Source organism: Nipponia nippon, unplaced genomic scaffold (assembly GCF_047370975.1).
Source record: "Nipponia nippon isolate SJK-2023a ecotype South Korea unplaced genomic scaffold, ASM4737097v1 scaffold_4, whole genome shotgun sequence".
NCBI classification, from domain to species: domain Eukaryota; kingdom Metazoa; phylum Chordata; class Aves; order Pelecaniformes; family Threskiornithidae; genus Nipponia; species Nipponia nippon.
In genome coordinates, this window is record NW_028262358.1 from 11,226,867 (window position 1) to 11,247,255 (window position 20,389).

Sequence of the window (20,389 nt, forward strand, 5' to 3'; positions counted from 1 at the left end):
TCAGCAAGCAGTGCCGTGGATGGCAACCTGGCTGAGCGGCCGGGCCCAGAGGCTGGTGAGCTGTGGGAGCAAGGCTCGTTGGAGACCAGGCCCCAGCGGTGAAGCCCAAGGCGAGGAGCAGTGGGAGCAGGTGGAGGGAGGTGGTCCTTCCCTCTGCTCTGTCCTGCTCGGGGCTGCCCAGTGCAAGACAGACGTGGCCATACTGGAGAGAACCCCCAGCCCAGGGCCCTCCCAGTGCCCCCCCCAGTGTCCGTTGGGCTCGGAATGTTGGTCAGTTGGAGCCAACAGCCACCAGTGGCGGCAGGACGGAGCTGTGCTGGCCCGGAGCAGCGCTGGGAGAAGGCAGGGGGTGGCCGAGCAGCTCAACTCCGGCACCGGCACCCCGCTTCCCATCCTTGCTGTCACCGGCTGGGCCGCGTCGTTGGTGCACGGCGAGGGTCCTCCTGTCCCGGGCAGGATGGGCCAGGCCAGCTGCTGCTGCGGCTCCAGGTGGGCTCTCCCTGTGGCTCGGGGACACGCGGGCACGGCTGGGCCCCGCGGCAGCAGCCTTTCTCACACCCGCCGCTCTCCGCTCTGCAGGGAGGCTCTCAGCGAGGCCGAGGCGGTGCTGAGTGCGGACGTGCGGCTGACCCGGGGCCGCAAGAGGAGCGAGAGGCGCCTTCTCCTCCTCCAGGAGGACCTGGTGATCGCCAAGTTGCAGTAAGAGCTCAGAGCCCAGCTGCCTTTCCCCCAGCCCTGGCCCTGGGAGCAGGGCAGGGACACCCTGGCCCCAGCCCCAGGCCCCAGCACCTTGCTGCTGGATGCAGCAATGTGCGTCCCAAGGGCAGGCGGGGGACAGGGCTCTGCCCGGGGGACCCCAAGGAGGCCACCTCCAGCTCCCTGCCTGCTTCTCCTCTCTGCAGAGGCGGCACCACCGTGCGCCCACAGCTCCGCCTGGCCCTGGACCAGCTGTGGGTGCTGAGCGGTGGGAAGGAGGTGGCGGGGGAGGAAGGAGAAGAGGAGGAAGGCAGCAGCGCTGAGGACAGCACCTCCCTCGTCTTCATCTGGCCCGCCGGCTCCTGCGTTGCCAATTTTGGGTGCGTCATGGTGCCGCGTCCCGTGGCTGGGCAGCATGAGAGGTTTGGCCAGCGTGGCCACGCCATCCTGTGAATGGCCTCTGCCCTCTGTGCAGAGCCGGGGCAGGGAGCAGGCAGCACGCCGGCAGGGAGGGCTGGGGGCATTTCCACGTCCTGCGTGCCCAGGGGCTCACCTTTTGGTCCCCAGAAGGGAAGGAAGGGCAAAAGCAGCTGCTGCGGCAGGACAGCGGGAGCCAGGGCTTGGGCAGTACCTCTGTCCTGCCCCACAGGGCTTCGTCCTGCCCCGGTGTCCTTCCCCACGGGGCAGGGCTGTGCAGGCGCCCACCTCTGCCCACGGGCTGGGGGGCAGCGGGACCTGACGCTCTTTCTGCTCTCTTTCTGCAGCTCCCGCGCGCTGAAGGAGCTGTGGGTGGGCACCCTGCTGGGGTAAGGCGGGCACAGGGATAAGCTGCGGGCACAGCTGGACGGGGGAAGACGGCTCCCCAGCTGGGGAGAGGTGCCCCTGCGCCTGCGGGCAGCTCTCGGCCGGAGCTGCCTGACGAGAGAAGAGGCGGCTTGGGGCTCACCCAGCTCTCTCCCTTCCCCGTGCACAGGACACCTGAAGGAGCCGCGAGAGCCCGGGTGACACGACTGCCCTCCATCAAACTCCTCGAGAAGGAGCTGAGCCGCCGCCATGCTGTGAGTGTCTCTCTGCTCTGGGCTCTGTCCCCAAGCACTGCTGCTCCAGCCGAGCATCAGAGGCATCGCTGCTCACCTTCTTGCCCTTCTCCTCTCTCGCCCAGTGGAAGACGTTGAGCACCAGGAGCCTGGAGAGGCTGATGGAGGGCCAGGCAAAGGTGAGAGCGGCTGCCTTTCCCCAGCCTCTGGCTGTCCCGGGGTGCCAGGGGTGTGCGGCGAGTGGGGTGAGCTTGTGCGGGAGGGAGGGTGGGAGGGTCGTGCGGTGCCAGTCGGGGAGCGGAGGGGGTTGGCAGGGGAGCCACCAGGAACGCCGGCACATCCTCGCTGGTGGCGGCACTGGGAGGAAACCTGTGGTGCAGGGCAGAGAGCCTGGGAGGGCAGCGGGTCCCAGCTCTGGCATGCTCAGGCTGCTGGTGCCGGGTGGCAGCTCACTGGTGGCCCTTTTTGCTGCGGGGCTGCTCTCTTAAGCACAGCGCGGTTCTTGCAGGCTGATCGCGAGCAAGGGCCTCCACCGGTCCCATCCAGCAGCGGAGAGGGACTTTGCCACGCCGCAGGTGAGTTTTGGAGAGAAAGGCAACCTCCCGCAAGCAGTTGATCTGCGCTCACTTGTCCCTTGAGTGTCGCCATGCAGGTTGGGCAGCCCAAGGGAGGACGTGACCTGGAGGAGCAAGGGCACCCGCTGGGCAGCGGCCGCTGGACGTGGTTCTGTGGGGCCACGCAGCCTCTGCTGCTGCCCACAGCTTGGAGGAGGGCAGGGCGAGGGCTGGGCCAGGCTGTTCTGGTGGCACCCTGACTCTCAGGAACCTGTGAGCCGGAGCCGCTGAAGCGGGGCCGCGGTTCCAGCTGCTGGCTCCCCGCCCGTCCTGCCGCACCGCTCAGCACCGCGCTGCAGGCAGGGCAGGCTGCGGGAGCGCTGGCCTGGCGGTCTCCGTTGACGGGCTCTTGCTCTGTTTTGCTTTGCAGCAGGAGGGAGCAGGAGGAGGAGGAGGAGGGGGCTGCCCTGGCCCTTTGCTCTGCGGCAGAGCCCGGCCGCTGCCCAGGCGCCAGGGCAGGCGGGCTCCGGCTGCAGCAGGCCGCTCTTTGGGCAGCCCCTGGCAGCCCTCTGTGGGGAGGACGGCACGCTGCCCCAGCCCATCATGGTAAGCCAGCTGGCACAGGGGGTCCCCGGGCCTCCCGCCGTCTGCTGTGGAGCGGTGGTGGGTGTCCCCAGCCAGGGGCTGCAGGGCCAGGGGATGGGGCTCTTCACCCCCAGCAAGGAGGCAGGTGTGGGGCAGTGCTGTAGCCAGCGCCGTGGGAAGGCAGCTCCTCGACCAAGCAACTGTGCTGCTGCCTCTCCTGCAGGAGCTGCTGGCTGTCCTGCAGCGGGAAGGACCGTCGACAGAGGGGATATTCTGCAGAGCTGCCAGCGGGACAGCGCTTCGGGAGCTGCGGGAGGCCCTGGACCACGGCACAGGCGTCGACCTGGGAAGCCAGCCGGCGGTGCTGCTGGCCGTCATCCTGAAGGTGAATGCTTCTGACCTGCAGCTGGAGGAGCTGCTGCCTGGCCTGGAGCGTTCAAAGGCTCAGCTGCAGCCCTTGGCCTTGCAGGACTTCTTGCGAAGCATCCCCTCCAAGCTCCTCGTCAACGACCTCTATGAGGACTGGATGGCCGCGATGCAGAAGAGCGGCAAGGAGGAGAAGGTGGAGGAGCTGGAAGCGTAAGCGTGGGCAGCAGCCTGCCTGTTGAGCAGGAGCCCTGACTGCCGGCTGGCTGAGAGCACCGGGAAAGGTGCGCAAGACAGCCACTGGCTGCCACGGCTGTGGGCAGCATCTGCTCGCTGAAGCTTGTGTTCCTGTTCTGTCAGGGTGGCGGAGAAGTTGCCTGCAGCCAACCGCCTCCTGCTGAAGCGGCTGCTGTCCCTCCTGCGGCACATGGGCCGCAACGCAGCCACCAGCAGGATGAGCTGCAGCAACCTGGCCATCTGCGTCGGGCCGAACTTGCTGAGCCCAGCCAAGGAGGAGCTGCTTCCGCTGGAGGCCATGCTGGAGGTGGCTGAGAAGGTAGGCCGAATTGAGCAGCCGGCTGCAGCCTTGCCAGCCCATCAGAGCTTGGCTGCTCAGAGCTCTCTGGATGCCTCCTCCCTTGAGGAAACACTGGTGGGGTGGCTGCCAGGAAGAGCGGCCCCCCAGCCACAGGCTTCTGCGCAGAGGCCAGGCTCAGGAGGGGGAGAGGCTGCTTGGTCTTGTTTCAGGCGGCTGGGTTGAGACCAAGGCTTCTACGCGTGCAGGTGAAGGTGCTGGTGGAGTTTCTGCTGGAGAACTGCACGGAACTCTTTGGGGAGGAGACGACCGAGCTTTCCCGTCCAGCAGCCGCGGAGTGGCCAGCCCCCACGGAGAGATCCCAAGGTAAGAGGAGGGACGGAGGGTTGTCCCAGGCCGGGGCTTGGGACGCCAGAAACCTCAGCGTAGTTTGTGGCGGGGCTGGGCGTCGAGCGCTGTCCTCTCAGCCCCGCTTGCCCTGTGGCCTCTCTTTGGCCACTGCCTCTCGGGGCATGAATGGTTTGCTCTGCAAGATGAGCTGAAGCCTGCAGACAGGGCCTCAGAAGGCTGAAGACAGAAGTGGTGTAGGGCTTTGGGTGGCTTTTGCTTGAGCTGTTTTCTCCTCCCAAGAAGTCACTTGGCTGCACGTGCTTTTTCTTTCTAGATCTGTGTTTGGAAGAGCAAAGTGTCCCTGCAGACAGAGCAGGCAGCCAGCATCAGGCAGAAGCCTCCCCGCGTGCAGCCCCCTCTCTGCTCGGTGTCCTTCAAGAAGCTGGGGGAGATACGGTGGTGGCGCCTGAAACGGGAGAGGTAGGTCAGGTCCCCGAACACTGTGCCAGCGTGTCTGGTGGAGGAGGGCAGTTTCTGCTGAGGCCAAGTCGCTGCTGTGCCTCTGCCTGGCAGCAGAGCTGGGCTCTTTGGGTTCTTCCTCCACCCGCCGGGATGATACAGAGTCAGGAAAACTGGCCAGGTTGTTGCTCAAATGCACTAGGCATGTGCTGAATGCAACAAAATGCCCGCCAAATCCCTAGGGAAAAAGACAGAGGGGAGGAGCTGTCAGCCTCAGCGGGGTTTTGCTCAGGCCCTACTTCGTCAGAGCGTCATCAAGTCTATTTTGGGTGGGTGGAGGGACCGTGGGAAACGTGGCTGATGCAAACCAGCCCAAGGGATCTCCTCTGGAGAGCTAAGGTAGCCATTTGGCCAACAGTGCCTTACCGCTCCAGGTGGTCTCTTGCCACCTGCCCACTCCAACCTTTCTGTCGTAGGCACCTGCAGCTTTGCCTCGCGCCAGCCGCGAGAGCGCGGCAGACTCCCCGGGGTGCCCAGAAGAGCTGGCGAGCCTTTCAGAGGAAAGAAGGTAAACTGAGCTGGCTTTGGTTAAAATGCGAGCTGAGTCCAGTGGATCGTGGCTTTCCCGGACTAATAGCACTGGGGGACGGGAAGGTTTGCAGGCTCTCCCTGGGACAAGGGAATGAGAAGAACCCGTAAAAGACAACAGGCGTGGGGAGAGGAGAGTGAAAGCCGCGTGGAAAAGAAGAGGAGGAAGAGAGAAAAAGTTTTGGGGGACGGAGCAAGGCAAAGATGGAGGAAGGTGCAGAAGAAGCGCAGGTGTGTAGCAGGCTGTGCTGCCCATCTTTCCCAGCTCTCAACGCTGCTCTAAGGGAGTCCAAGTGGCTGGCAAGGGACGGCGAGGGCTGGTGCTGCCCAGGGTTTGGGAAGAACTGCATGGCAGCTGCCCGGGGTCTCCCGCTGCAGCCCTGCTGCGTGGCACAGGGGCGCCGTGCATCTCTGCAGGCGCACAGGTTTCTACGGGCATTACCCATGGGGAGAAGGCGTCAGAGCCACCCCGTAGCTGGTGCCAGCAATAGCTCTCTCTTCCGGGCTAGGAACAAGTCCTTGTCACCGGTGTTCCCCAACGAGAGGGCAACAAAATGCTGCCTCTGCCTGCCTTGGTGGAGTGATCAGAGCTTTCTGACTCTGTCGTTGCAGGTGCCGATTCGTTTTCACGGGCTGAAGCGCAGAGTCCTGGGCCCCCGCAGTTGATGTTCACAATAAAATGATCTTTTCTCTCTTCCGCCTGTGTCTGCCGTAGGCTGTTGTGGAGTGGGGAGCTGTTGTTTTGTGCAGAACCCTCGGGGAGGAGTTTGGGGTGGTCCCTTGAGCCAGCAGCCTTTGCAGCGGGCCGGAGGGCTGAGCTGAGGTGCTTTAGGAGTGAAAGCAAAGCACAGGGTCCCCCAGGAGGGTGGAGGCTGGAAGGGACCTGTGAGTTTTGGGTATCTCCTCAGAGCAGCGCCATGAGGTCTGAGCGAGGGCAAGATGTAGGCAGGGCACGGTGGCCAGGGAGGGCTAACGGTTGGTCCTTCTGCAGCCACCGTCCCCTGCAGCCCTCCTCCTTGCACGCTGATTGTCAGGCACTTTCTTCAGAGCCCCCTAACTCACGGCAGCGGTAGAGCTTAACTTCCACGCTGGGCGCTCTAAAGGCGTCAGCTCACCCAAAAAGGTTTTGAAGCGGCTCCAAGAGCAGCCGGACTGCTGAGGCTTTCGTGCATCCTCGTGTGAAACAGGGGACGCCTGCGCTGTGACAGAGGAGGAAGGTTGAGCACTCTCACTGTTGGTAGGTAAGTATTTTGCTCATAATTGCACAAGTTAGTAGTTAGAGCTTACTGGTTCTGAATTAGAGAACTTGTGAGTTCAAAACCTCATGAATTACGTGGTGAACGAGTGAATTCATGTGTTAGACTGGTCTGTGCAAAGGAGATGGAGGCCTTGTTTGCCTTTTGTATTTGTTTGTTTTCCTAATGAGCCCATAAAATAAAGTTTATTTTATAGCTTACGTTTTCCTCTAAATTTGAGAGATCCAAGCAGACCATGGTGCTGCTCAGTCCAGAAGAGTTCTCCTGTTGCTTTGCGTGGTCTGCAGGACCGGGTGGGGACTGTTTCCTCTTTTGAGAAGCTCCACAGAAAATATTCTTCACCTGTAAGTTAAAAGACCTGCCTTATTATTTCTTTTCTTACAGTGCTTTCTGCAAATGAAACCTGGAACATGGGAATCGCGTATCTGCATTTTAATTGCCAGCCCCAGCAGTTAGAGTGATATGCAGAGCAAATCCTGCACTCAATCACATGCGGGCAATGCAGCGCCTCTGTGGATTTGCTGGACGTCACTGGTTGGTCCAAAGTCCTGTGCTGGTTTTGGTGCTTTAGGAGCAGAGTCAGCATCTGACTGAGACCTAAACATCTGCAGGTACAGCAGAAGACTGACAACTGCCCTTCGTCCTCCAACAGTGCCTTCAGAAGACCCTGGTTCAGTCAGCACCTCTGCCCAGGCAGGGAATGAGGCTGTTCCTGAGAAGAAATGCTCAGAGGGAAACTGCTCTGGGCGGCCGATCAAGCCGGGGTTCCACTGCCTGCGCACACTGGCTTCAGGCGCTGTATTTGGAAGCACAACTTCGGAAATGGAAAAGAATAGGAATATTACAACAGTGAACTGCGGGGTGGACAAACACAGTTTGCCCTATAGTTTCTAAGCATTGCACTTTGTCATCCATTGTTTCAATATTGCTTTCTCTCCCAGCATTATCTTCCAAAGAGAAGGCTGATCCAAAGTGTTTTCTTTTTTTTTTTTTTTTTTTTTTCAGGGTGGTTCATTGGTTTCCATTTTTAATAATAAAGGTGAATAACCAAAAGCAAAAAACCCACGACGATATATTCCCTAAGATTTCAAATGGAGAGAACACATATACGTGCCGCAGCACACTTCATCTGTGGACATCAAAGTGTCTCACAGAGGTCATAATCCCCATTTCAAAGATGAGGAAACAGAGGTGCTAAGAGGGAAAGTGGCTCAGCAGGTCAGTGGCAAAGCGGGGCAAGAGTCTCCCGAGCCTGTACTGCAGGCGGAGACGAGGGAGCAGAAAACAAACCCGTCCTCACCTAATCAGGACGGCCCAGGTCCCAAGTGCAATGAAGGCACAGCGACACTGCAGGGAGAGCAGCAAATCATGCCACAAGCCGTGGAGCCAGCGAAGCCTGGTTTCCTCCTGTTTTGTGTCTAAAGGGTAGTCCGGGGTTGTCTGATGTTGGCCTTTGATGGTGTAATCCTGGGGTGCCACTGTGGCCTTTCCCTCACTGGTGGAGTCTGGCTCCTCAGCTTTGTTGTCTGTTTTCCCCACGTTTTGGGGTACTTGTGAATTTTTGAGCCTTTCTGTCAGGTGTGATCACTGTGAGCCGGCGGAGTCACAAAGAAGACCGCCTTGCACGCACGCACACATGCATGCGCACACGCACATGTCTGTCTTGGCATCGCAATGTAAGGGGTACCTTATCCTATGGAACTATGCAATCGGTCAACACTTTAATATTGTAGATCGGCGGTTTTGAACTTTTTTTCTCTGTAACAGAGTTCTGAAAGTGGAAGAAGGGTGGTACAGCAAGGATGTTGACAATGTTGATTCAGTAGCCACTGTTGTTTGAGCTCACAGGAAAATGCTTCCCAAGGGGAGGCACAAAATTGGACTCCCAACTCGGTAGCTGTATCTCCTTTGAGCCCTGAGAGACTCGCTATGAAGTGAGACTCATTCAGGTGATGCCTTTGATGAATAACTTGCGTGAGAAGATTTTTTTATGCCTGCAGCTATGCCTCCTTGGGTTACGGTCCTGTCATATCTCGTTACCCAGAGAGGGGGAGGTTGAATGGGAATTTTGGTGTGAAATTCCGAAGTCGTGATTTTCAAGCTTTCTTGGTTTGTGAACTCTGAAAATACTTTGGGGGGCTGTTCAGCCTCCCGGATGGTAGATTGAAACCTACCGATAAGAGGTTGGTTTTCTTAGCTTTAATGGACCCATTAAAGGTAGGCCATGGGTGCCACAGGTCTGCTGGCCAGAAGTTGAAAACAATTGCTCTAAAGAACACCCCTGGTATTTCAGGAGTGCTTCTCATGGCTCCGGAGAGAGCATCTTTCCCTCTGAGGACTAGAAAACAGCTGTTCAATGAGCGTAGGGAGTTTCATGGCATGATGTGGCCATGAGTTAATTGAGGATCTTAAGAGTGTTTTTCACAGTGAGATTTGCCTCTGAAAAGCAGATGCCACGTGGGGGATTGTCCCACTCTACTCATATTGTAGGAAGCAGCAAAATCAGTGGGAGCCAGGACCCGAGGGAGGAGATGCGCCTGAGGACTGGAAGAAAGCAACCAGCTCAGGGGCTGATCAGCAAGCAGTGCCGTGGATGGCAACCTGGCTGAGCGGCCGGGCCCAGAGGCTGGTGAGCTGTGGGAGCAAGGCTCGTTGGAGACCAGGCCCCAGCGGTGAAGCCCAAGGCGAGGAGCAGTGGGAGCAGGTGGAGGGAGGTGGTCCTTCCCTCTGCTCTGTCCTGCTCGGGGCTGCCCAGTGCAAGACAGACGTGGCCATACTGGAGAGAACCCCCAGCCCAGGGCCCTCCCAGTGCCCCCCCCAGTGTCCGTTGGGCTCGGAATGTTGGTCAGTTGGAGCCAACAGCCACCAGTGGCGGCAGGACGGAGCTGTGCTGGCCCGGAGCAGCGCTGGGAGAAGGCAGGGGGTGGCCGAGCAGCTCAACTCCGGCACCGGCACCCCGCTTCCCATCCTTGCTGTCACCGGCTGGGCCGCGTCGTTGGTGCACGGCGAGGGTCCTCCTGTCCCGGGCAGGATGGGCCAGGCCAGCTGCTGCTGCGGCTCCAGGTGGGCTCTCCCTGTGGCTCGGGGACACGCGGGCACGGCTGGGCCCCGCGGCAGCAGCCTTTCTCACACCCGCCGCTCTCCGCTCTGCAGGGAGGCTCTCAGCGAGGCCGAGGCGGTGCTGAGTGCGGACGTGCGGCTGACCCGGGGCCGCAAGAGGAGCGAGAGGCGCCTTCTCCTCCTCCAGGAGGACCTGGTGATCGCCAAGTTGCAGTAAGAGCTCAGAGCCCAGCTGCCTTTCCCCCAGCCCTGGCCCTGGGAGCAGGGCAGGGACACCCTGGCCCCAGCCCCAGGCCCCAGCACCTTGCTGCTGGATGCAGCAATGTGCGTCCCAAGGGCAGGCGGGGGACAGGGCTCTGCCCGGGGGACCCCAAGGAGGCCACCTCCAGCTCCCTGCCTGCTTCTCCTCTCTGCAGAGGCGGCACCACCGTGCGCCCACAGCTCCGCCTGGCCCTGGACCAGCTGTGGGTGCTGAGCGGTGGGAAGGAGGTGGCGGGGGAGGAAGGAGAAGAGGAGGAAGGCAGCAGCGCTGAGGACAGCACCTCCCTCGTCTTCATCTGGCCCGCCGGCTCCTGCGTTGCCAATTTTGGGTGCGTCATGGTGCCGCGTCCCGTGGCTGGGCAGCATGAGAGGTTTGGCCAGCGTGGCCACGCCATCCTGTGAATGGCCTCTGCCCTCTGTGCAGAGCCGGGGCAGGGAGCAGGCAGCACGCCGGCAGGGAGGGCTGGGGGCATTTCCACGTCCTGCGTGCCCAGGGGCTCACCTTTTGGTCCCCAGAAGGGAAGGAAGGGCAAAAGCAGCTGCTGCGGCAGGACAGCGGGAGCCAGGGCTTGGGCAGTACCTCTGTCCTGCCCCACAGGGCTTCGTCCTGCCCCGGTGTCCTTCCCCACGGGGCAGGGCTGTGCAGGCGCCCGCCTCTGCCCACGGGCTGGGGGGCAGCGGGACCTGACGCTCTTTCTGCTCTCTTTCTGCAGCTCCCGCGCGCTGAAGGAGCTGTGGGTGGGCACCCTGCTGGGGTAAGGCGGGCACAGGGATAAGCTGCGGGCACAGCTGGACGGGGGAAGACGGCTCCCCAGCTGGGGAGAGGTGCCCCTGCGCCTGCGGGCAGCTCTCGGCCGGAGCTGCCTGACGAGAGAAGAGGCGGCTTGGGGCTCACCCAGCTCTCTCCCTTCCCCGTGCACAGGACACCTGAAGGAGCCGCGAGAGCCCGGGTGACACGACTGCCCTCCATCAAACTCCTCGAGAAGGAGCTGAGCCGCCGCCATGCTGTGAGTGTCTCTCTGCTCTGGGCTCTGTCCCCAAGCACTGCTGCTCCAGCCGAGCATCAGAGGCATCGCTGCTCACCTTCTTGCCCTTCTCCTCTCTCGCCCAGTGGAAGACGTTGAGCACCAGGAGCCTGGAGAGGCTGATGGAGGGCCAGGCAAAGGTGAGAGCGGCTGCCTTTCCCCAGCCTCTGGCTGTCCCGGGGTGCCAGGGGTGTGCGGCGAGTGGGGTGAGCTTGTGCGGGAGGGAGGGTGGGAGGGTCGTGCGGTGCCAGTCGGGGAGCGGAGGGGGTTGGCAGGGGAGCCACCAGGAACGCCGGCACATCCTCGCTGGTGGCGGCACTGGGAGGAAACCTGTGGTGCAGGGCAGAGAGCCTGGGAGGGCAGCGGGTCCCAGCTCTGGCATGCTCAGGCTGCTGGTGCCGGGTGGCAGCTCACTGGTGGCCCTTTTTGCTGCGGGGCTGCTCTCTTAAGCACAGCGCGGTTCTTGCAGGCTGATCGCGAGCAAGGGCCTCCACCGGTCCCATCCAGCAGCGGAGAGGGACTTTGCCACGCCGCAGGTGAGTTTTGGAGAGAAAGGCAACCTCCCGCAAGCAGTTGATCTGCGCTCACTTGTCCCTTGAGTGTCGCCATGCAGGTTGGGCAGCCCAAGGGAGGACGTGACCTGGAGGAGCAAGGGCACCCGCTGGGCAGCGGCCGCTGGACGTGGTTCTGTGGGGCCACGCAGCCTCTGCTGCTGCCCACAGCTTGGAGGAGGGCAGGGCGAGGGCTGGGCCAGGCTGTTCTGGTGGCACCCTGACTCTCAGGAACCTGTGAGCCGGAGCCGCTGAAGCGGGGCCGCGGTTCCAGCTGCTGGCTCCCCGCCCGTCCTGCCACACCGCTCAGCACCGTGCTGCAGGCAGGGCAGGCTGCGGGAGCGCTGGCCTGGCGGTCTCCGTTGACGGGCTCTTGCTCTGTTTTGCTTTGCAGCAGGAGGGAGCAGGAGGAGGAGGAGGAGGGGGCTGCCCTGGCCCTTTGCTCTGCGGCAGAGCCCAGCCGCTGCCCAGGCGCCAGGGCAGGCGGGCTCCGGCTGCAGCAGGCCGCTCTTTGGGCAGCCCCTGGCAGCCCTCTGTGGGGAGGACGGCACGCTGCCCCAGCCCATCATGGTAAGCCAGCTGGCACAGGGGGTCCCCGGGCCTCCCGCCGTCTGCTGTGGAGCAGTGGTGGGTGTCCCCAGCCAGGGGCTGCAGGGCCAGGGGACGGGGCTCTTCACCCCCAGCAAGGAGGCAGGTGTGGGGCAGTGCTGTAGCCAGCGCCGTGGGAAGGCAGCTCCTCGACCAAGCAACTGTGCTGCTGCCTCTCCTGCAGGAGCTGCTGGCTGTCCTGCAGCGGGAAGGACCGTCGACAGAGGGGATATTCTGCAGAGCTGCCAGCGGGACAGCGCTTCGGGAGCTGCGGGAGGCCCTGGACCACGGCACAGACGTCGACCTGGGAAGCCAGCCGGCGGTGCTGCTGGCCGTCATCCTGAAGGTGAATGCTTCTGACCTGCAGCTGGAGGAGCTGCTGCCTGGCCTGGAGCGTTCAAAGGCTCAGCTGCAGCCCTTGGCCTTGCAGGACTTCTTGCGAAGCATCCCCTCCAAGCTCCTCGTCAACGACCTCTACGAGGACTGGATGGCCGCGATGCAGAAGAGCGGCAAGGAGGAGAAGGTGGAGGAGCTGAAAGCGTAAGCGTGGGCAGCAGCCTGCCTGTTGAGCAGGAGCCCTGACTGCCGGCTGGCTGAGAGCACCGGGAAAGGTGCGCAAGACAGCCGCTGGCTGCCACGGCTGTGGGCAGCATCTGCTCGCTGAAGCTTGTGTTCCTGTTCTGTCAGGGTGGCGGAGAAGTTGCCTGCAGCCAACCGCCTCCTGCTGAAGCGGCTGCTGTCCCTCCTGCGGCACATGGGCCGCAACGCAGCCACCAGCAGGATGAGCTGCAGCAACCTGGCCATCTGCGTCGGGCCGAACTTGCTGAGCCCAGCCAAGGAGGAGCTGCTTCCGCTGGAGGCCATGCTGGAGGTGGCTGAGAAGGTAGGCCGAATTGAGCAGCCGGCTGCAGCCTTGCCAGCCCATCAGAGCTTGGCTGCTCAGAGCTCTCTGGATGCCTCCTCCCTTGAGGAAACACTGGTGGGGTGGCTGCCAGGAAGAGCGGCCCCCCAGCCACAGGCTTCTGCGCAGAGGCCAGGCTCAGGAGGGGGAGAGGCTGCTTGGTCTTGTTTCAGGCGGCTGGGTTGAGACCAAGGCTTCTACGCGTGCAGGTGAAGGTGCTGGTGGAGTTTCTGCTGGAGAACTGCACGGAACTCTTTGGGGAGGAGACGACCGAGCTTTCCCGTCCAGCAGCCGCGGAGTGGCCAGCCCCCACGGAGAGATCCCAAGGTAAGAGGAGGGACGGAGGGTTGTCCCAGGCCGGGGCTTGGGACGCCAGAAACCTCAGCGTAGTTTGTGGCGGGGCTGGGCGTCGAGCGCTGTCCTCTCAGCCCCGCTTGCCCTGTGGCCTCTCTTTGGCCACTGCCTCTCGGGGCATGAATGGTTTGCTCTGCAAGATGAGCTGAAGCCTGCAGACAGGGCCTCAGAAGGCTGAAGACAGAAGTGGTGTAGGGCTTTGGGTGGCTTTTGCTTGAGCTGTTTTCTCCTCCCAAGAAGTCACTTGGCTGCACGTGCTTTTTCTTTCTAGATCTGTGTTTGGAAGAGCAAAGTGTCCCTGCAGACAGAGCAGGCAGCCAGCATCAGGCAGAAGCCTCCCCGCGTGCAGCCCCCTCTCTGCTCGGTGTCCTTCAAGAAGCTGGGGGAGATACGGTGGTGGCGCCTGAAACGGGAGAGGTAGGTCAGGTCCCCGAACACTGTGCCAGCGTGTCTGGTGGAGGAGGGCAGTTTCTGCTGAGGCCAAGTCGCTGCTGTGCCTCTGCCTGGCAGCAGAGCTGGGCTCTTTGGGTTCTTCCTCCACCCGCCGGGATGATACAGAGTCAGGAAAACTGGCCAGGTTGTTGCTCAAATGCACTAGGCATGTGCTGAACGCAACAAAATGCCCGCCAAATCCCTAGGGAAAAAGACAGAGGGGAGGAGCTGTCAGCCTCAGCGGGGTTTTGCTCAGGCCCTACTTCGTCAGAGCGTCATCAAGTCTATTTTGGGTGGGTGGAGGGACCGTGGGAAACGTGGCTGATGCAAACCAGCCCAAGGGATCTCCTCTGGAGAGCTAAGGTAGCCATTTGGCCAACAGTGCCTTACCGCTCCAGGTGGTCTCTTGCCACCTGCCCACTCCAACCTTTCTGTCGTAGGCACCTGCAGCTTTGCCTCGCGCCAGCCGCGAGAGCGCGGCAGACTCCCCGGGGTGCCCAGAAGAGCTGGCGAGCCTTTCAGAGGAAAGAAGGTAAACTGAGCTGGCTTTGGTTAAAATGCGAGCTGAGTCCAGTGGATCGTGGCTTTCCCGGACTAATAGCACTGGGGGACGGGAAGGTTTGCAGGCTCTCCCTGGGACAAGGGAATGAGAAGAACCCGTAAAAGACAACAGGCGTGGGGAGAGGAGAGTGAAAGCCGCGTGGAAAAGAAGAGGAGGAAGAGAGAAAAAGTTTTGGGGGACGGAGCAAGGCAAAGATGGAGGAAGGTGCAGAAGAAGCGCAGGTGTGTAGCAGGCTGTGCTGCCCATCTTTCCCAGCTCTCAACGCTGCTCTAAGGGAGTCCAAGTGGCTGGCAAGGGACGGCGAGGGCTGGTGCTGCCCAGGGTTTGGGAAGAACTGCATGGCAGCTGCCCGGGGTCTCCCGCTGCAGCCCTGCTGCGTGGCACAGGGGCGCCGTGCATCTCTGCAGGCGCACAGGTTTCTACGGGCATTACCCATGGGGAGAAGGCGTCAGAGCCACCCCGTAGCTGGTGCCAGCAATAGCTCTCTCTTCCGGGCTAGGAACAAGTCCTTGTCACCGGTGTTCCCCAACGAGAGGGCAACAAAATGCTGCCTCTGCCTGCCTTGGTGGAGTGATCAGAGCTTTCTGACTCTGTCGTTGCAGGTGCCGATTCGTTTTCACGGGCTGAAGCGCAGAGTCCTGGGCCCCCGCAGTTGATGTTCACAATAAAATGATCTTTTCTCTCTTCCGCCTGTGTCTGCCGTAGGCTGTTGTGGAGTGGGGAGCTGTTGTTTTGTGCAGAACCCTCGGGGAGGAGTTTGGGGTGGTCCCTTGAGCCAGCAGCCTTTGCAGCGGGCCGGAGGGCTGAGCTGAGGTGCTTTAGGAGTGAAAGCAAAGCACAGGGTCCCCCAGGAGGGTGGAGGCTGGAAGGGACCTGTGAGTTTTGGGTATCTCCTCGGAGCAGCGCCATGAGGTCTGAGCGAGGGCAAGACGTAGGCAGGGCACGGTGGCCAGGGAGGGCTAACGGTTGGTCCTTCTGCAGCCACCGTCCCCTGCAGCCCTCCTCCTTGCACGCTGATTGTCAGGCACTTTCTTCAGAGCCCCCTAACTCACGGCAGCGGTAGAGCTTAACTTCCACGCTGGGCGCTCTAAAGGCGTCAGCTCACCCAAAAAGGTTTTGAAGCGGCTCCAAGAGCAGCCGGACTGCTGAGGCTTTCGTGCATCCTCGTGTGAAACAGGGGACGCCTGCGCTGTGACAGAGGAGGAAGGTTGAGCACTCTCACTGTTGGTAGGTAAGTATTTTGCTCATAATTGCACAAGTTAGTAGTTAGAGCTTACTGGTTCTGAATTAGAGAACTTGTGAGTTCAAAACCTCATGAATTACGTGGTGAACGAGTGAATTCATGTGTTAGACTGGTCTGTGCAAAGGAGATGGAGGCCTTGTTTGCCTTTTGTATTTGTTTGTTTTCCTAATGAGCCCATAAAATAAAGTTTATTTTATAGCTTACGTTTTCCTCTAAATTTGAGAGATCCAAGCAGACCATGGTGCTGCTCAGTCCAGAAGAGTTCTCCTGTTGCTTTGCGTGGTCTGCAGGACCGGGTGGGGACTGTTTCCTCTTTTGAGAAGCTCCACAGAAAATATTCTTCACCTGTAAGTTAAAAGACCTGCCTTATTATTTCTTTTCTTACAGTGCTTTCTGCAAATGAAACCTGGAACATGGGAATCGCGTATCTGCATTTTAATTGCCAGCCCCAGCAGTTAGAGTGATATGCAGAGCAAATCCTGCACTCAATCACATGCGGGCAATGCAGCGCCTCTGTGGATTTGCTGGACGTCACTGGTTGGTCCAAAGTCCTGTGCTGGTTTTGGTGCTTTAGGAGCAGAGTCAGCATCTGACTGAGACCTAAACATCTGCAGGTACAGCAGAAGACTGACAACTGCCCTTCGTCCTCCAACAGTGCCTTCAGAAGACCCTGGTTCAGTCAGCACCTCTGCCCAGGCAGGGAATGAGGCTGTTCCTGAGAAGAAATGCTCAGAGGGAAACTGCTCTGGGCGGCCGATCAAGCCGGGGTTCCACTGCCTGCGCACACTGGCTTCAGGCGCTGTATTTGGAAGCACAACTTCGGAAATGGAAAAGAATAGGAATATTACAACAGTGAACTGCGGGGTGGACAAACACAGTTTGCCCTATAGTTTCTAAGCATTGCACTTTGTCATCCATTGTTTCAATATTGCTTTCTCTCCCAGCATTATCTTCCAAAGAGAAGGCTGATCCAAAGTGTTTTCTTTTTTTTTTTTTTTTTTTTTTTTTTTCAGGGTGGTTCATTGGTTTCCATTTTTAATAATAAAGGTGAATAACCAAAAGCAAAAAACCCACGACGATATATTCCCTAAGATTTCAAATGGAGAGAACACATATACGTGCCGCAGCACACTTCATCTGTGGACATCAAAGTGTCTCACAGAGGTCATAATCCCCATTTCAAAGATGAGGAAACAGAGGTGCTAAGAGGGAAAGTGGCTCAGCAGGTCAGTGGCAAAGCGGGGCAAGAGTCTCCCGAGCCTGTACTGCAGGCGGAGACGAGGGAGCAGAAAACAAACCCGTCCTCACCTAATCAGCACGGCCCAGGTCCCAAGTGCAATGAAGGCACAGCGACACTGCAGGGAGAGCAGCAAATCATGCCACAAGCCGTGGAGCCAGCGAAGCCTGGTTTCCTCCTGTTTTGTGTCTAAAGGGTAGTCCGGGGTTGTCTGATGTTGGCCTTTGATGGTGTAATCCTGGGGTGCCACTGTGGCCTTTCCCTCACTGGTGGAGTCTGGCTCCTCAGCTTTGTTGTCTGTTTTCCCCACGTTTTGGGGTACTTGTGAATTTTTGAGCCTTTCTGTCAGGTGTGATCACTGTGAGCCGGCGGAGTCACAAAGAAGACCGCCTTGCACGCACGCACACATGCATGCGCACACGCACATGTCTGTCTTGGCATCGCAATGTAAGGGGTACCTTATCCTATGGAACTATGCAATCGGTCAACACTTTAATATTGTAGATCGGCGGTTTTGAACTTTTTTTCTCTGTAACAGAGTTCTGAAAGTGGAAGAAGGGTGGTACAGCAAGGATGTTGACAATGTTGATTCAGTAGCCACTGTTGTTTGAGCTCACAGGAAAATGCTTCCCAAGGGGAGGCACAAAATTGGACTCCCAACTCGGTAGCTGTATCTCCTTTGAGCCCTGAGAGACTCGCTATGAAGTGAGACTCATTCAGGTGATTCCTTTGATGAATAACTTGCGTGAGAAGATTTTTTTATGCCTGCAGCTATGCCGCCTTGGGTTACGGTCCTGTCATATCTCGTTACCCAGAGAGGGGGAGGTTGAATGGGAATTTTGCTGTGAAATTCCGAAGTCGTGATTTTCAAGCTTTCTTGGTTTGTGAACTCTGAAAATACTTTGGGGGGCTGTTCAGCCTCCCGGATGGTAGATTGAAACCTACCGATAAGAGGTTGGTTTTCTTAGCTTTAATGGACCCATTAAAGGTAGGCCATGGGTGCCACAGGTCTGCTGGCCAGAAGTTGAAAACAATTGCTCTAAAGAACACCCCTGGTATTTCAGGAGTGCTTCTCATGGCTCCGGAGAGAGCATCTTTCCCTCTGAGGACTAGAAAACAGCTGTTCAATGAGCGTAGGGAGTTTCATGGCATGATGTGGCCATGAGTTAATTGAGGATCTTAAGAGTGTTTTTCACAGTGAGATTTGCCTCTGAAAAGCAGATGCCACTTGGGGGATTGTCCCACTCTACTCATATTGTAGGAAGCAGCAAAATCAGTGGGAGCCAGGACCCGAGGGAGGAGATGCGCCTGAGGACTGGAAGAAAGCAACCAGCTCAGGGGCTGATCAGCAAGCAGTGCCGTGGATGGCAACCTGGCTGAGCGGCCGGGCCCAGAGGCTGGTGAGCTGTGGGAGCAAGGCTCGTTGGAGACCAGGCCCCAGCGGTGAAGCCCAAGGCGAGGAGCAGTGGGAGCAGGTGGAGGGAGGTGGTCCTTCCCTCTGCTCTGTCCTGCTCGGGGCTGCCCAGTGCAAGACAGACGTGGCCATACTGGAGAGAACCCCCAGCCCAGGGCCCTCCCAGTGCCCCCCCAGTGTCCGTTGGGCTCGGAATGTTGGTCAGTTGGAGCCAACAGCCACCAGTGGCGGCAGGACGGAGCTGTGCTGGCCCGGAGCAGCGCTGGGAGAAGGCAGGGGGTGGCCGAGCAGCTCAACTCCGGCACCGGCACCCCGCTTCCCATCCTTGCTGTCACCGGCTGGGCCGCGTCGTTGGTGCACGGCGAGGGTCCTCCTGTCCCGGGCAGGATGGGCCAGGCCAGCTGCTGCTGCGGCTCCAGGTGGGCTCTCCCTGTGGCTCGGGGACACGCGGGCACGGCTGGGCCCCGCGGCAGCAGCCTTTCTCACACCCGCCGCTCTCCGCTCTGCAGGGAGGCTCTCAGCGAGGCCGAGGCGGTGCTGAGTGCGGACGTGCGGCTGACCCGGGGCCGCAAGAGGAGCGAGAGGCGCCTTCTCCTCCTCCAGGAGGACCTGGTGATCGCCAAGTTGCAGTAAGAGCTCAGAGCCCAGCTGCCTTTCCCCCAGCCCTGGCCCTGGGAGCAGGGCAGGGACACCCTGGCCCCAGCCCCAGGCCCCAGCACCTTGCTGCTGGATGCAGCAATGTGCGTCCCAAGGGCAGGCGGGGGACAGGGCTCTGCCCGGGGGGACCCCAAGGAGGCCACCTCCAGCTCCCTGCCTGCTTCTCCTCTCTGCAGAGGCGGCACCACCGTGCGCCCACAGCTCCGCCTGGCCCTGGACCAGCTGTGGGTGCTGAGCGGTGGGAAGGAGGTGGCGGGGGAGGAAGGAGAAGAGGAGGAAGGCAGCAGCGCTGAGGACAGCACCTCCCTCGTCTTCATCTGGCCCGCCGGCTCCTGCGTTGCCAATTTTGGGTGCGTCATGGTGCCGCGTCCCGTGGCTGGGCAGCATGAGAGGTTTGGCCAGCGTGGCCACGCCATCCTGTGAATGGCCTCTGCCCTCTGTGCAGAGCCGGGGCAGGGAGCAGGCAGCACGCCGGCAGGGAGGGCTGGGGGCATTTCCACGTCCTGCGTGCCCAGGGGCTCACCTTTTGGTCCCCAGAAGGGAAGGAAGGGCAAAAGCAGCTGCTGCGGCAGGACAGCGGGAGCCAGGGCTTGGGCAGTACCTCTGTCCTGCCCCACAGGGCTTCGTCCTGCCCCGGTGTCCTTCCCCACGGGGCAGGGCTGTGCAGGCGCCCGCCTCTGCCCACGGGCTGGGGGGCAGCGGGACCTGACGCTCTTTCTGCTCTCTTTCTGCAGCTCCCGCGCGCTGAAGGAGCTGTGGGTGGGCACCCTGCTGGGGTAAGGCGGGCACAGGGATAAGCTGCGGGCACAGCTGGACGGGGGAAGACGGCTCCCCAGCTGGGGAGAGGTGCCCCTGCGCCTGCGGGCAGCTCTCGGCCGGAGCTGCCTGACGAGAGAAGAGGCGGCTTGGGGCTCACCCAGCTCTCTCCCTTCCCCGTGCACAGGACACCTGAAGGAGCCGCGAGAGCCCGGGTGACACGACTGCCCTCCATCAAACTCCTCGAGAAGGAGCTGAGCCGCCGCCATGCTGTGAGTGTCTCTCTGCTCTGGGCTCTGTCCCCAAGCACTGCTGCTCCAGCCGAGCATCAGAGGCATCGCTGCTCACCTTCTTGCCCTTCTCCTCTCTCGCCCAGTGGAAGACGTTGAGCACCAGGAGCCTGGAGAGGCTGATGGAGGGCCAGGCAAAGGTGAGAGCGGCTGCCTTTCCCCAGCCTCTGGCTGTCCCGGGGTGCCAGGGGTGTGCGGCGAGTGGGGTGAGCTTGTGCGGGAGGGAGGGTGGGAGGGTCGTGCGGTGCCAGTCGGGGAGCGGAGGGGGTTGGCAGGGGAGCCACCAGGAACGCCGGCACATCCTCGCTGGTGGCGGCACTGGGAGGAAACCTGTGGTGCAGGGCAGAGAGCCTGGGAGGGCAGCGGGTCCCAGCTCTGGCATGCTCAGGCTGCTGGTGCCGGGTGGCAGCTCACTGGTGGCCCTTTTTGCTGCGGGGCTGCTCTCTTAAGCACAGCGCGGTTCTTGCAGGCTGATCGCGAGCAAGGGCCTCCACCGGTCCCATCCAGCAGCGGAGAGGGACTTTGCCACGCCGCAGGTGAGTTTTGGAGAGAAAGGCAACCTCCCGCAAGCAGTTGATCTGCGCTCACTTGTCCCTTGAGTGTCGCCATGCAGGTTGGGCAGCCCAAGGGAGGACGTGACCTGGAGGAGCAA

General features: G+C 60.5%; 2 protein-coding genes across 2 annotated transcripts; both read left to right on the top strand.

The window, feature by feature from the left end:
- Positions 1-339: 339 nt before the first annotated feature.
- Positions 340-5,847, top strand: LOC148053107 (uncharacterized). The gene is made up of 15 exons (XM_087774245.1): positions 340-489; positions 580-699; positions 903-1,076; positions 1,670-1,754; positions 1,859-1,912; positions 2,242-2,308; positions 2,709-2,893; positions 3,096-3,257; positions 3,342-3,451; positions 3,599-3,794; positions 4,022-4,139; positions 4,438-4,583; positions 5,039-5,130; positions 5,217-5,381; positions 5,763-5,847. Exons 1-15 carry the CDS (start codon positions 458-460, stop codon positions 5,785-5,787), a joined length of 1,731 nt encoding a protein of 576 aa, XP_087630371.1. The 5' UTR covers positions 340-457; the 3' UTR covers positions 5,788-5,847.
- A 5,921-nt stretch (positions 5,848-11,768) lies between these two features.
- On the top strand, positions 11,769-14,827 carry LOC148053108 (T-cell activation Rho GTPase-activating protein-like). The gene is made up of 9 exons (XM_087776373.1): positions 11,769-11,873; positions 12,076-12,237; positions 12,322-12,431; positions 12,579-12,774; positions 13,002-13,119; positions 13,418-13,563; positions 14,019-14,110; positions 14,197-14,361; positions 14,743-14,827. Exons 1-9 carry the CDS (start codon positions 11,871-11,873, stop codon positions 14,765-14,767), a joined length of 1,017 nt encoding a protein of 338 aa, XP_087632499.1. The 5' UTR covers positions 11,769-11,870; the 3' UTR covers positions 14,768-14,827.
- Positions 14,828-20,389: the final 5,562 nt, after the last annotated feature.